The sequence below is a fragment of the Nilaparvata lugens genome, chromosome 1 (assembly GCF_014356525.2).
Source record: "Nilaparvata lugens isolate BPH chromosome 1, ASM1435652v1, whole genome shotgun sequence".
Taxonomy (NCBI): domain Eukaryota; kingdom Metazoa; phylum Arthropoda; class Insecta; order Hemiptera; family Delphacidae; genus Nilaparvata; species Nilaparvata lugens.
In genome coordinates, this window is record NC_052504.1 from 64,050,794 (window position 1) to 64,067,061 (window position 16,268).

The following is a 16,268-nucleotide window of genomic DNA, read 5'->3' on the forward strand; positions in this document are numbered from 1 at the left end:
GGTAGGCAGGCAGACCGTCCCTTTACTCACACACACAAAAGGAGACTGCGCTTTTGTGTGTGAGTAGTAGGAGGGTCGGCCTAATCCTTCAGAGCTCATGCAGCTTTGGACAGAGTATAGTTTCCTCTCTGAAAGCACTGCATCGACTGAGCTTGTTATGAAAACTTGACAACCGCGTTTATCTCTATGACTCTATTAATCACTCTATAGCTGAACTGGTTCACCATATCTCTGCCCCGCATATCCCTTAAGTCGGAAGAAGTTTTAATTCTACTATAACAACGCATTTCCATGGAGACGATTAAATTTCAAACTATTGTTTAAATCAAGATGAGAGTGGCAACTCGGAATAAGAATATTTTTACCTGGGCCTTTAGTACTTTTATTTCCGAATCTTTTTCTTCTGCTGCTGTTTTTTCCTTTTTCAATAGATCTTCGAGCAAATGTATTTCATCTTTCATTTCGTTCTCCATATGGTTTTTAACGTCCAATTTTTTTACCAAATCATGATTTATTTGTTCTAACTCCTGAAAATTAAACATGGGTGAATTAATAAATGAACAGATACAGGAAACCATGACGTATTCAAAGTAGGGCGGTTCTCTAAAATGCATATCCTATGTACATTGATTTTTTATTGATTCATAGGCTTTTGTTCTAAACTATTTGTTCTTGTTTGTAAAAAGTTTGATGAAATATTCCATCTATTGGGAAAGATGAACATTTTTGGTATCATTCAACTTCAGCAAGCACTCAACTTTGTTTAAGTTGGTTTACCCAAATCACGATTCACGACTTGGAAGATTTCCAGGTAATAAGTGATTTTTAGAATCATGTTGATTTAATGTGACAGTTGTGAAATTGAAAAAGTTATCGAATTCATAAAATTTACAATTGTAAAAAAATTAATTTGAAATTTTATCAACCGTGGCCTGTTCCATCCTGCTGGATACTATCTATTATTGTGTTGAAAAATGTCTGATAATCCATTTGATGATTCAATTCTGGAAGCAGTAAGTTAAGGCTGTGCAAAGGCTAAAAATAAACTTTCTACTGGTGATATTTTTCAAAGTTTTTCGATTTGTATACTATCAAGCTATCAAAATTGAAAAGTTTTCTCAGGAAAACATTTTTTTTCGGTCATTACTTTTTGAGATATGAGCGCCTAAAGAGTTAAAATTTTTGTGCCAGAACATTTCAAGTTCAGTGAAAGATAAAACCATGAGATTTTAAGGATTGTTGATCTAATAAAATGGAAATTTTCTGAAAATATCATTTTCGCCACACTGCACAGAAAGCAGCTGTTTTCCAGTCCCTACGTAGATCTGAAAGACATTGTTTGCAGACTCTCATCTGACGTCAGAAAAGGTTTCTTTCCGGCCTTAGCCGGAAAGAGTACCATTTCCGGCCGCTAAATCTCAAGTGTGCTAAAACAGCTGATCAAAAAACTTTTCATTATTTGAGTTTATTATTCAATAATTAAAAAATTTATAATAATATCATCTTATCTTATTGTCATTTGAAAGAATAAAAAAGAATAAACTCAACCTCCCACATAACTGAACATAATATTTTAGGTTATTTAGACAAATCAGAATAAAAAATTAAAATACTTGGACAATTTCCTGATATTCAGATTACCTCAGATTTGCTAGAGCTATGACCTTCCACTTTTGCTTTCGGAAGTGCTTAATAAACAATTATTCTCATATACATACACACACACACACACACATATATATATATATATTTCTGTGTGGCGAAAAATAGCGTTCGCACCACGGGAAAAAATGTTTTTCCGGCTCTCAATCTTTTCTAGTCCTCAGCCTACGGCCTCGGACTTGAAAACTGATTTCGAGCCGGAAAAGTCTCATTTTCGGCCCTAGGTGCAAAATATACTATTTCTGATAAAGTTATTTAATTTACTAAAAATGACCAAAGATAACTTTTAGTTGAGTTATTTTTGGTAAATTGAATAACTTTTCAAAAATTGATATTTTTGGAAAATTTTTATTTTACTAGATCAACAATACCATGAAGAATTTATCCTCTAAATCTCATGGTTTTATCTTTCACCGAACTTGAAATGTTCTGGCACAAAAAATTTAACTTTAGGCGCTCATATCTCAAAAAGTAATGATCGAAAAAAAAAATGTTTTCCTGAGAAAACTTTTCAATGTTGATAGCTTGATAGTATACAAATCGAAAAACTTTGAAAAATATCACCAGTAGAAAGTTTATTTTTAGCCTTTGCACAGCCTTAAATAATTACCTCTATCTTCTTAAGGTGATCCATTTCAATGACGATATATGTTCTGGAAAAGAAAAAAAAAGAAAATTTAATTTTCCGGGCTGACAAATAATGTTTGTATAGTAGCACATGCTAAATTCAATTTTTCCAACAAATCATTTTTAATCAGCCATTTTGAATGCGGCACTCCGTGTGGTGAGCATTTGCCAACTTTGGCTACCGTAAATGGTGCTTGATTGGGCACGCAGTGTGGATGGCAGGACCAACGTAGGAACGTAGTCAAGCTTACCAGGCTGGGCCAATATGTCGACTAGGCTCAAAAAAGGATGATCCAGATAATATTGGCAGCTTCAGACTAGTTTCTATTGTACCAATTGATAAATTATAGGCTAGAGACTGCAATGTTAAGGCAATAATTGAGCGAGTAAGGACAGTAATCCTCTCTAAGGACAGTCTATATAGGTGTACCTCAGGGGTCAATACTGGGGCCACAGCTATTCCTGATCTACATAAATGACTTCCCCACAGAAATGGACCATACGAAGAACTGTATCCTCTTTGCTGACGACACTACTATCTTAATTCCATCTGAAAAGCATGAAAACACCGAAGAAGTGGTGGAGACAACACTCAATGAAGCAAACGTGAAATGCAAGAAACTAAATTTAACCATGAATAAAGATAACAGTTCACATTCGCTTCAACCCAAAAAACGGAAACATGGAGTATCAAACAATCATAAACATGCCAGCACAGACAAGTACTAAATTCCTGGGCATACTGATCGACAGTCACCTTAACTGGCAATATCACATTGAACTGCAGTGCAAAAACTCTCATCGGCCATCTTTGTATTCAGAAGGATTCAAATTATCTTTATTTATTACTTACTTTGAATAAGTGGCAAGTCAAGTATTATAAAACAAATATTATCAACTTATTTTTAAGTATCATCAAAGTTTGAAGAAAGGATAAGCCTTGTATAAGTAAGATAAGCCTATTAAAGGGTAGTCAAATATTAGAAAACAAACATCAACTTGTAGTCAAGTAAATAGAGACAAAAAAGGGGGTTATCTTGCAAAAGGTCCGGTGAAGCTGAATTTTTCATAATATGTTGTCTAGGATGGTAAGTAGGTGTTAGAAAAGAGAATGCACAATTCTACCCCCTCCGCGCCCGCCACTATCTTGGAAAATCTGGAAATTTTGGAACATCGTCCTTATTTTTCCAGGATTGTGACCTAACCAAGTGTCTGGCAGAAAATGTTGTACCTTTTTTGAAGAAAACTAAATTTCCAATATATCAAGAGCAACCGCAACCCTGTAGCGTTAATATTTTTCAAGTTACAATTTTTTTAATTTTATTAATTTTTAAGTTAGCAAACTAGACACAGAACTTTGTGTTGTTTGAGATTGAATGTTGGTTTGTCCTATGATGACAAAACCAAAAACAGTTTTAAAAGCACCGGGAGAGTTTTCAAATTTTAATGAGTTACCTAGCTTGCTTTCAGACAAGGCGTGCATGAATACGTCTGCGCCGAGAAGTACATCAACAGGCGCTGATTGGTGAAAATTTTCATCAGCTAAATTGAGTTCTGACAAATGTTCGAAATCACTAGGGTTTAGTGAGACTGATGGTTGATTGCATGTTATATTCTCTAAAACCGTAGCCGAAATATTAAGATTGAAATTAATTTTCTTAGGCGATGGAACATGGAGTTTTACTTTTCCAAAACTTTTTTTTGCGTTAGAACCAATGCTAATCAACTTTTTCTCAGAGACTACAGGCTTCAGATGCAACTTTTCAACAAGACTTTTATTGATAGCTGTTATCTGAGAGGCGGAATCAAGAATAGCTCTTGCTTTGTGAGGTCTACCATAAGTGTCATACACTATTATGATAGCTGTACCCAGTAAACAAACTGAATCTTTACTTTCATTAGCAATGGCCAAACTGGTGTTGCTCATTACTGCACTGGATTTTTCAATACTATTTGACTTGAGAGTAGACAGATTTATCAACTGATGACTTGTCAACATGAAACAAACTATGATGCTTGTTTGAGTTACAAGATTTACAAGCTTTTGTAGACTTACAAACATTTCTATTGTGCTTGCCAAGACATTGGCATAGGAATGTTACTTGCTTTCACACATTGTTGTGTGGGTGTACTTGCATTTGAAATTGATGGTGAACTTTTTGATATTTGAATGTATTTTGTGTATGATGACCTGAATTCGTTAGATAAAGTTTCCATGAAATCGTCATTTATTCCTTGGGAAATACAAATATGTGTTATTTCATCACGGTACTTTTCAAAAGTTTCAAGTTGATCGTTTATTTTGACTAAGATGTCACTACTTGATGCCTCAATTCCAATCGTATCCAAAGTTATGGTGACTTTTTCCAAATTAGAACAAGCTTTATGCAAAAGGATTTTTAACTGTATTTTTGCTTGATCAAATGAACTGTTTTCACTGCTTTCACTCTTATTTAGAGTTGAATCAGATAACGATGTGTTAAGGTTAGCAACAGCTAAAGTGTAATTCGACATTTTGTCTGTTTACGTTTGCAGACGACAATAACTAGTCAGCTGGCGAGAGCAACTAAACAATAGCAGAACATATGCTAGGTGCTACGGAATGAAACGCAACTAGAGAGGTAAACAAAGGGGAGGGGAAGGAGAATCTTGACCCTGATGTGTTTACCTGAAGATGTAGATCCGAAGTCTACCGATGACAGCTGATGATGAGTTGATCTGATGAATCGCGATGATGCACGAATTGGCATGAACACGGGTGCACACAAACACGAAAAGAAGGATAAACAACAACTCAAGTAATGGCGGAAAGCGTCATTATGCAAATTCCAAGAACAGGAAAATTTATGAAATTCAATAACTTATGACACGATAAGGGTACCGACGTGAAAAAACGGTAATCATCACAGATTTTTGTGTTCTTTTTAAATAACATGGTTGGAATATCGAAACACTGATCGATAAAAACTTTAAACTTGTGATTACGAGGTAACAAACACAACACTAAACGTTTTAAGAACGTTTGTAATGTTTTGTTGAAAACAAAACCACTTATGTACATTCTCACTTTTATGCTCGTTTGAGCGAGTAACCAATACTTTGATAATTAATGATAGACACAAATACACTTTTTGATGTGACAACGTCTTATAAATTGGTTTGCCGGGTGACACTTCAAGAAACTGCAATACGCTCCGCGTTATGCACTCACAATGAGAGCGAGTGAGAGCGTTCGTTTCGGTTCACGGTCGTCTGGAAAGAGCATGAATAGGAGCAGTGGCGAGCAACACAGCAGCAACCCGAAGGCATTCACCTGGAGAGAGAGTGAAATGGGGCAGTCAACCTGCGCAGGCGCTGCAAGCAATCTCCTGCAACTGCGCCACTACTTCCCAGGCTGGCAACGTTCCTTTGGTGGGTAACCACTCTGACGGTGGGTAACCACTCTGACGACAAACCACTCGGACGACATTGTAAACAAAGGTATTATATGTCATCACTAGGCATTCGGTCGTAGAACGTCATCATTTTATATATAGCATATACACTAGATCCGTGACGTTTTGAAGATTGACACTAGCGCTGCCTATAACATTCTAACCAGCTTTGTCTCTCTACATTTTTCTACTTGTTTCTATATTAAACTACATATTGTACACTGATGACCACAGTAGGGTCAAGTGGGGTAATTGTAGATTTGGGGTAAATGTAAATGATAGGTAAATTTTTCTTCTGGAAGCCAATAGGTTGGTAACAATGACGTTGCAGCTTATGCTGATCTTCCCTCCAAAACTTCCATTCAACTTGTGACTTGCTCTTGAGTTTATAGGTTAGATTTCACCTCTCAACTTTTTACCTAAAGTTCACTTCAAGATTCATAGTAGCAGTATCAGAAGATTAACATTGTTTTCGTTCGAAAGCCCATCATTGAGCAGCAGCTGACACTTCCAAGGTAAGGAATATGAACTATATTTTATATTGATATACGTTTTGAGCCATTCTATCAAGGGTTAGGCCACTCACAACCCCATTTCCATTTACCCCACACATTTAGCTGGTGGGGTAATTGGAAATGCATTTTTGGGGTAATTGTAAACACATTAATTTGCATGTAAAATCCTGAATAATTTGTGATCAATTACAATATCAAGTGCTAATTAAACTTTTGTGATATGAAAAAAATATGCTTATTGCTTTTAATAGTGGGGAGACCCTTACAGGTGGGTTCCACCTTGCCAATGTGTACTTGGCCTAATACTGGTCACCCATCCAAGATCAAACCACTGTGTTTGTGACTTGACCCCACAATCACAAAGCAAACACTCTCACCAGGTGATACTTAGTGATACTGTGACTAGCTTTTTAATTTTCATTATGAGTAAGTACCTCTACATCTCACCAAACACTGTGTCAGAAGCTAATTGATATTTTTTTGTGTTCAAGGTTTCTATCCTTTCCTTAAATGCTTGAACGTCAAAAAATTTACACCAATGTTATTTATTTTCAGATGCCAAGAACATATGTGAGAAAGAGGCTGAGTCCAGCTTACTCACAAGAAGATATACTGCATGCTGTGTGAGATGTGGAGAATAAAAACTGTACTTTTTCCCAAGCTGAAGAGAAGTATGGTGTACCAAGGAGTGTAATTTTCCATCGAATAGAAGGTAGGAAAGTACCTATTGACAAAGTGGGGGCTGGACAACGTCAGACAACATTATCCAGTCAAGATGAAATTGACTTAGTAAATTGTTTGAAAGCAAGAGCATGCATGGGGTTCCCATGCAATATGGAAGATACAATTGATATTGTAGCAGAGTTTGTCAAGGCAAATAACTTGAAAACTCCATTCAAAGATGGTAGACCAGGTAAGGACTGGTACTATGGATTTCTTCACCGTCATCCTTCCCTGTCAGTGAAAAAACCAGAACTTCTACAAAGCAGCAGAAAAAATGCTCGGAAACCAGACATTGTTTACGATTTCTATTCAGAACTGAATAAAGTTATTAATGACTGTGGTTTAAATGAAGAAAAGGCTGCTTTTGTCTTCAACTGCGATGAGAGAACTGACCATCTCTGTAAACAACTGGTTGCGGTCTTTTAAATGACGTAACGAGATCGATTCATTCAGAATATTGCAGCCATAATATTAGTAAGTTTGTTACAAAGTATGTTATGCCACGGAATAAGCATCACAGAGAAGGGACAGAGAACTCATCTAATGTTGCGCTTAATGGGTGACCAGCAGTGTGGAGTGGGTGTGGAGGGGGGTAAAATGGGTGACTAACAGTTAGTTCTTCAACTCGCTACGAGAGATCAGTACCATCGACAGGCCTTCCCCGCTAATTCAGAAATCCCCCTCCAACAGTTGTAGTACTCTGTCACCTGCTCCCCTTGCTCCGCTATTGTCATTCCACATCCACATTCAACAAAATAAAAACAAGTCACGATTGGCAATTATCCAATATTACTAGTAGATGATCGGCTTGCTCTGCTCTGCTGTCTTTTCAATTTTATGAAGCGTATACACGCACACATGCACACACCATACAGTGAATCACACACTAATACAGTAACTTCTCAGAGAGGAGAAAGGAAAATATATTTTCTGTGTGATACTACAGTACTCCATAATTTCCCTCTCAGTATTATCTCATGCTGCTGATATCAACATAAAAGCTGTTGTTCCTTTTCCAATATAATTCATAATAAGTTTGGAATTATTTTATTTCTATGAATGCATAAATAAATAAATAAATGAGTCAATTCTATTACACATTGGCAAATAATCTGATAATGAGATCCTTCCAGATTAATTTTTATCAATGATTAAATTGAGGATCCATCAATTATTGTTATACTTTTTTTCAATTCAAAGTGAAACTTCAAATCAAATAATTTATTATTAAATCACCATACCATCTATTCATATGATCAGTCCATTAATAAAAATTAAAGTCAAATAAAATTATTCTTCATATCTTCTGGATTAATAATTGTAACTTACTGGAAACTGGGTATACAGAAAAAAATATTTCATGCTTTTTTCTATTTGACTACTTGCTAGACAGCCATATTTATTTCTGAGTACAAAATTCATAAACTCAAATAATGAATAGATCACGAAGAAAACAGAAACCTCCATAATTTATTTCCTTTCAATAATATATTTTATAGAAAAGAAATATAAAGTAATAAATTTGTTGACAGTGTGTGACATAATATATCCCAGAATGACAATTCAATTTAATTCAATGGAATTGATGAATGCAAATTATATAAAAATCTGCATAATAAATAATTTACACATTCTATGAAACTTATTTAGTAATAGGCTATATCAAATAATAAATAGTCTATTATTTTTGCAATTACTATAACCCACTATTAGCTATCACTATATGAAAAATTACTAATAACTACTGATACTATTCTAGCATATTATGATAATATACGGTTAAAAGAATTTATCTTTTTTCTATCTGTATGAACTTGTGACCCCCGTGGTTCAGAGAACTCGCTCAAGAACTGTTTTGCATTGTAATCTTTGAAACCCTCAAATTTTGATTATACAGAGTTTATGAAAATTACTAAAGCTGCTAAATATTTCTCTTACAATAATAATTTGACAGCAGTTTCCATTGGGAATGTCATTTGAAATGAAAAATTACTCTAAAAATATTACTCTGTCGCTTCAACATCTTTGACACTCAAAGATTTTTTTAAATGTTTGATACATGATTTCGATACATAGTTCCAAGAGAAAATAAATAGCCAAAACCGCAAATTGATAATTATATCAACCCATATCATTTTGTTGATACAAAAGTTGTAAAGTATAATGAACCAGCTAAAATCATATTATGTCAGTGTGTGTGATTGCTCCCAAATCAACGTTAGTAGACAGTCTACTAACTTTGCTCCCAAATAACCTCAGATGATGTTACGAATGAATGAATGGAAAAACTGTAGTAATTGCATGCAAAGAATTCTTCAGCTGACCAAATGATAGATCATAACAATTTTTTTCTAATGCACTTTCAATGTTATTCTTATATCCTGAAAAAGGACAAAAGAGTGAGTCAATTTGTTGTCCAACAAACTTGACCTGTAAAAGGGTTCGGAGAATATGTGTTCATAATTTGAGAAGATTGATCAATTCTTTCTAAAGTTATTGTAGAACATACAAACAGACGGACAACGACTTTGTCTTTCAGTAAGTCAAAAGTTAAAACTCACGCTAGTTCAATAATTATTCTATACAAAACCACTATAAATAAACAAAATATATTTACCAAGCTTAATTTATCATGAATACCAATAGAATATATGAGCACAAAGTTAAACAATAATATTCAACATTCCATAATAACATCTATATTCACAATCAGAATAGAAAATACTTCGAAATTCATCAGTCCTTTAATGTTACGAAAAGCAATACTATGAAAATGAAAATACAGTCGAACCTCTGTCGAAGTCGATTATCCCGAGAAAAAATTCGCTGCTGAGAGGTATTCGTTATTGAGAGGTTCTGTCAAGAAAACTGCCACGATCCTATGGATCTTAATATAATATCGTACCACCCTATCTTCTTCCTACCTGAATTGCCATTATTTTTAGTCTATTGACCTTTCTGCTGAAACTAAAGAATTCCTTGAAAATGACCGTCTGCTTCCTATACACACTACACTTTGTATGTTGAAGTCAAGAAAAAACTTTGTTGTTGAGAGGTCCGTAATTCGTTAAATAGAGGTAAATAAACAGCAAAAACTCTAAAATGTCATGGGACCAGGTAAAAATTCGTCGTGTAGAGGATTTCGTTAGGTGGAGGTTTGTTATAGAGAGGTTCGACTGTATATTAGTTTGTTCAACATCTTACAGTTTATAATAGACAGGCCCTTATTCACAATTACTTGTGAATAGCTCCTCGAATAACAATGTTTTGAAATACTATTGTTCACGTAGGCTTCAGCAACACCTTTCTGCAAGAAGGGCGTTGGCAGTTGTGCGTGTGTCAAACTGGTTGGAATCTACAATCTACAAATTGACACCCTGGCTCACTAGAGCAACTGTTCAAAGGTAGTTTACAAAGAATAGCTGTCACGAAAGGCAATTCATTCATTTTAAACAAAGACAGCTCATTATTTGACATTGCAGTTGAGAGCGTATTGGAATATCAACATACAATATGATAAACAATATAAAACTAAATTTCGTATTAGGTGGATAAAACAATTCTTTTAGACTCAGTATGAGAAGCAGAAGGTGATATAATTGAAAAAAATAAAATATCCCTAATTCCATGTGCTAAAAATTTTTGTTGGAGAAGATGGAGATGAAGCCCTACCAGACTGTTCTAGGGTCCCAAACTTTGTCCAGGTATTCTATTGTCTAGGCCTACTAGGGGTGGATGCGTTTGTAATCGTGTTATCATGGTTCACTGCAGTTATCCTACAAACTTGTCCTGCACACTCGCACAAGCGCCAATTACAGAGCGGAGGTGCTCAATTAATTAAATTATTAATTAATTAATTCACACCTAATTTACTAATTATTAATCAATTATTTATAATCAATTAATTAAATTGAGGTGACATGGTCAATCACTTTATTATACAATTTTCGTTTGGAAAACTATTTATAAACCTTAAAGATAACAGTAAATCTTTTAATTACCATTGTATCATAAAATCAGGAAACGGGTATTCTACTTTATATGGTTATGAAATGTTTCATAGTTCGGAGAACAGTAGAACTCGCTACACTCACTAACATTTATACTCATACACGTCTGCCTATTCACACACAAACACACATACAAATTGGATTTAGAGTATGATGATATATGCAATAGGATCGGTGGAGAACGCTGAGAAATAGAAGTTCTCTACACTTTTGAGCTTACAAGCACGATTGGAAAGATAAAAAATCTTACAAATAGACGAACGCTGATTGACTTGAAACATAGAATTCGCTTCGCTCATTCAATAAACATACCTCAATCTGGTCTCCAACCCATTCCAGCATATTGCAATTCCAAACAAAAACCTAACCCCCTAAGCTACCCAACTCTAATTTTTCAACACAAAAATCTGTAACATCAACATGCATGAGCATAACGCCCACACAGCCGCACACAATCATGAATGTTCTATTCTATCTGGTACGATTTGTAAGGTGAAAAAACATACTGTAATACCACGATAAATATGAAGTATTAAATCACTTATTTGAAATATGAAAATATAAAGATAAAACTAAGTGAAAAACATCAGTGAACAACAATATTTACAAAAAATATGCACATACTCTATCACTACGCTTGGCCCTTGATGGAAAAGCTTCCTTCTGACTTGAACGGTCTTTGGCCAAACCAAAAACCTATAAACCCTATAACCCCATTTTTTAGGGTTTGTATGCATAAGAGAAGTCCAGAACCAATTTTCGCATGCAAAATTTCCTTGTACAGAGTGGCCCAAATACCTAATATGTCTGGTTCATTCTCCAGTTCTGAGCTATTACAATCAAATCCAGTCATTGGACAAAAAAAATCCTCTCCTTTTTTACTGTTTTACTGTATATAAAATTCAGAATAAAATGGAATCATTCAGACCTCTATAACTTCAATCAGTTCTATCCTACAGTTTTTCCAAAACGAGTAGAATTTCATGGAAAATCAATTTTGATAAATCCTATAGTATTCAATCAACAATATCTTCCGATTGTCACAATTCAAAAATGTATAATTCAACATCCTACTAGGCGTAATTTTGTGCTCTACAATCTGAGAACAGGTAGAACGCTCTATCTCAAAGATTTTCAGGACACCTCAAGGATCGAAATTTCATTCATAACTTTTGATACAATGTTCGGATCTTCCCGTACGCTCTTTCTTTTCGGCTTGTCAAGGTACCTAGTTGGAAATCATATATCATGAGTCAAGTTCCTAAGAGAAATGGGAAATTTTTTGTTGAGTGTACACTGTACTTCAACCCATATTCCATACACAGAATAACGACAATTTATTTATTCAATGCTGCATATCTTATGAAATAATACAGATATAAAATCAAAATCTAGTCAAGGATGTGAGGAATTTCCTCCTCTTCTCACTCCAATCAACAATACTTTCGATTTCAATACCATTAGAAAGTTACAACCGATTGAAAAAGTGACGATTGAAGTTTTACCATTTTTTCGCAATTCCACTGTTAATCAAGAGTCTCTTAAACGAGGATCATACATCATAGAAACTCATGATTGGTTCTAAATTTTATTCTATAGGAGCTCAGTTACCATAAATATTTATCTTCAACTACTGTTTTCCATCTTAGAAATACCGAGATCGTGAATATGAGGAGAATATCTTCAATCTCTTGATATTTTCAAGTGATTGAATCGTACCGTGTGTCCAAGTGAACTATGAATAAAAATGATAAAATCAACAGCATTTTTTGCGTTTCAAGTTTATCAACATGGTCGGAATTGATTAGCAGATTCAGCCACAAAGTTTCTTCTAAAAGGTCATGAAGATTATTTCAAAATTGATTTACGATTTTAGTTTTGCTCTTTATTGCTCTACTTATAATTTTGTATTATATCAAGGAAAGGAAATACATTTACGACAAAAATACACATACATAATAACAGGGGTAGGTAAATCTTTTTAAAGAGTATCAATCAATTTCCTCCTTATAATATACAATGAAACTGGATGTTATTTTACTGAATGCTAAGAAGATAGTGGCTCTTATAAGTTTATAATGAGAGAAATTCATTGAATTTTCAAATTACTCCCTCTTCCCCATTCTCCCGCTAGACGGCTAGCCTAACAGCATTTAGCTCATATGCAAAATTAGAACTTTCCACTATGGGTACAGTCCATAAAAAGGTTGACAACCATTGGCTATTCAATGAAAACAAAAAGCAACTGAAATAATATTATTAAGGTTAACAATCTTTGGCTATTCAATGAAAAAAAAGTAACTGAAACAATATTATTGTTAATGAGCAGTTTTGACATCATTTATTAAAATCATTTTAGAACAATAATAGAGAAATATAATGCTGCATTACACAGCACCTCAAGAACATGTCATTATTAAAATTATTCCATGCTCTTTCTCAATTTTTAAGTTCAAAATCGCAATATTGTGGATTAAATTGGATTGATTTAATTTTTTTCAATTATTGAATTGAAGTACATAATGTAATAAAGTTACAAAATCTGGCCACTCATTCACTTATTGTTTTCTAGTTCTTGTTGATTAGAAATAAAAATTAATCCTCTTTGTCACTGGAGAAGCAGCGTTCATGCGATCTGGAGAGTTGAGAGTAGCAAGTGATGAGAATAAGAAAAATGAATGTCTAGTCTATGTACTATTAGCAAAACAATGACATAGACATACATGCCTCAAGCCATAAATGCTGTCAGCAGTTGTTTTGCTGGGGGGAGAGAGTGGTGTGAACTGGTTTGTTGGAGAGGGAAGTGTAGGATGCCAATGACTCCCCACTACGTCCCACTACTACAGTACTAACTCAGCTCAGACAGAAATCGTCATTTGCGTATACAAGCGCTTTCTACCGGTATAAGTGATACTACACATAAGGCGAAACAATAGTCGGTAAGAATGTTCCCTCTGATCCCTTCTCTGTGTAAGCATACACAGAATTATGACGCCTAGATTCTCAAGATTCTTGATAGAGTGCGCTTGTGTTCAGATTTTGATCACATAATATTATGATACAGGCACAGACAGTTGACACACTCCCACCACCTTAGCACTAACACATACTCAGTCGCGTTAGTGGTCTTTTGCGCACAATCATCACATGCTTGGATGCTTGCCAAGACGTGCACTGTTGCCAAGCTGCCCTGTTGCCAAGTAACAAGTGGAATGTTTTTAATTTTCCAACTCGATTCTGTCTGTCCACTGGTGCGGTGTAGTGTTTCTTTCCTCTGTGGTTATGCTTAACAGTATTGTAAGACATGCCATATGACCTAAAGCTAACAGAAAGATCCTTATCCAAATAATCAACAACACTATTTACTTGTCTTGTAACTGCATTACTAGTATTTCTACATGGCCTGAAGCCAAATTTTTTTTCAGTAAACATACAATACCAAAGCTTTCAAAATTAGGTACTTGATATCACAGGTACAATTGATGGTCAGAAGTTTTTTTATCACCTTTTGTATGTACAAGTAATACCTTAATGTTTTTCAATACACTTGGAAAAATGCCCTTGCAAACCAAACAGTCATTAAAAAGGTAACTCAAAACTTCACATATATAAGTTGACTTTTTCTTATTTCTATAGTTTTTCCAGTGTTGTAAATTAGCTATAGGTATCATTTGTAATCAAAAATTTATTCGTTTTTATCTGTTAATTAGTTTTGATTGGGTCATTTATATATAATAGGTAGCTTAATAAGAAACTCATGGAGAAAACGATTGGGGAGCCTCTGCATATATATATATATATTATATATATATATATATATATTGATCTAATAGAAAAACATTTTAATATTATTGAATGTAAGAAGACATAATATTACTCAAATAAATTAAAACAGTTGGAGTGGTTAAAAATATGAAGCAAATTCAACAATTTTAATAAACTACTGCCAAATGAATTAACTAACAAACTTATAACTAAATCGAAACAATATCAAAATAATCAACTGACTATTGAACAACATTTGAAATGACAATACATGAGTGTGTGATCTAAACATTCAGCTCTTCACGATTGCAGTAGGCTACACGAAAACGTGAAAGTAGTGCAATATAAAACAGTTTATAGGTTATAATCGCCGGTTTTCAAAGGCTGACCGACCAAACTTGGCCGGTAAGTTTGAACTGGAGTTTTCGGAGTCACGTGACCCTAAACGAGTGTGGTGAAATTTGATTCTGTCGTTTATGGCCAAACAGCAGTTTTCATTTCGTTAAACTGTTGGTTTGGTGTTTGGTGAAATCGGGCCTTAATAAAAGAAAACACTCAAGAAGTTGTTTATGAAGAACCTGAATTACAAAAATTGACACCGGGATTATTCGTATTAGTTGATTTAGTTGGTGGACCAAGAAACAAATCAATTACAAGTATGTGTGCTGCATTCAGCTAGTTGATGATGATGATGATGGTGAAATATTTGTAATGGGCTACCAGCGTAAAGATGACTTTTCAACCCAGTTCATTCCTAAAGAAAATGACTATTTTTCCATCACATTTGAACAGATAAAGGCTATATTGCCTGCTCCTGAAGTGAAAGAAATTGATAGGAAATTAGTTTACTTATTTCCAGGAAGTGTCTCAGTCTTTGAGAAGTAACTTGGATTCTGAAAACTACTATCTTGTTCAATCAACTTGCGTTAATTGGCCTAATTAACATGAAATATTTTAATTGCAATTCACTTTTGATTTGAATGTTTGGCCTATTTTTCAAATAATAATATTATTGAGAAATATAAAAGTGTTCGAATTAAACGCAGTCGTACACGAACCCGTTCACCGAACAACTACCCCTCTCCCAGGTCTTCTTGGAGCAGCACCGGGTCCCTGAAAATTAGGAGGCCGGGGAAAAGAGATTCCCGACCAATGAGAGTCTGAAAAGACGATCACGCCACTGGTCATGTGACAGGGTTTGACTCAGCTGCTCCTGATGTTAAGGGTGTAGCTAATGATGACAATGATACTAATTACTACACTAAATCAGGCCGGTAACAATATTACTATTCCAGAAATTTCATGAAGAGCGATACCAACCCGACTCGGTAGCCGCTTATCGGTTTGATGATACAGCTGCTGCTGATTCATAGGGATTGGCGACGATGGTGATAATGTGCATACACTACTACAAGTCCAACAAGATATATCTGGAAGTCGTCGACCCTATTCTAATTCTAAAAAAGAATAAATTCGCTAATTTTACACTAGACGACGGCTCTCCATCCGTCACAAAAATTCACTTTGTGACA

At 34.7% G+C, this 16,268-nt stretch overlaps 1 protein-coding gene across 7 annotated transcripts in view; it reads right to left on the reverse strand.

The window, feature by feature from the left end:
* The window catches only part of LOC111055339 (protein Spindly), a 110,819-nt gene that overhangs the window by 44,683 nt on the left and 49,868 nt on the right, over positions 1-16,268 (reverse strand). For 6 of the 7 annotated variants that reach the window (XM_039439351.1, XM_039439344.1, XM_039439369.1 and 3 more), the window contains exons 2-3: positions 2,273-2,315; positions 366-527 (exon numbers count right to left, since the gene is read on the reverse strand). In XM_039439351.1, coding sequence (XP_039295285.1) covers positions 366-527; positions 2,273-2,296 — 186 coding nt within the window. In that variant the 5' untranslated portion in view covers positions 2,297-2,315. The remainder of the gene's footprint in view (positions 1-365; positions 528-2,272; positions 2,316-16,268) is intronic. The other variant, XM_039439375.1, reaches the window with a different exon arrangement.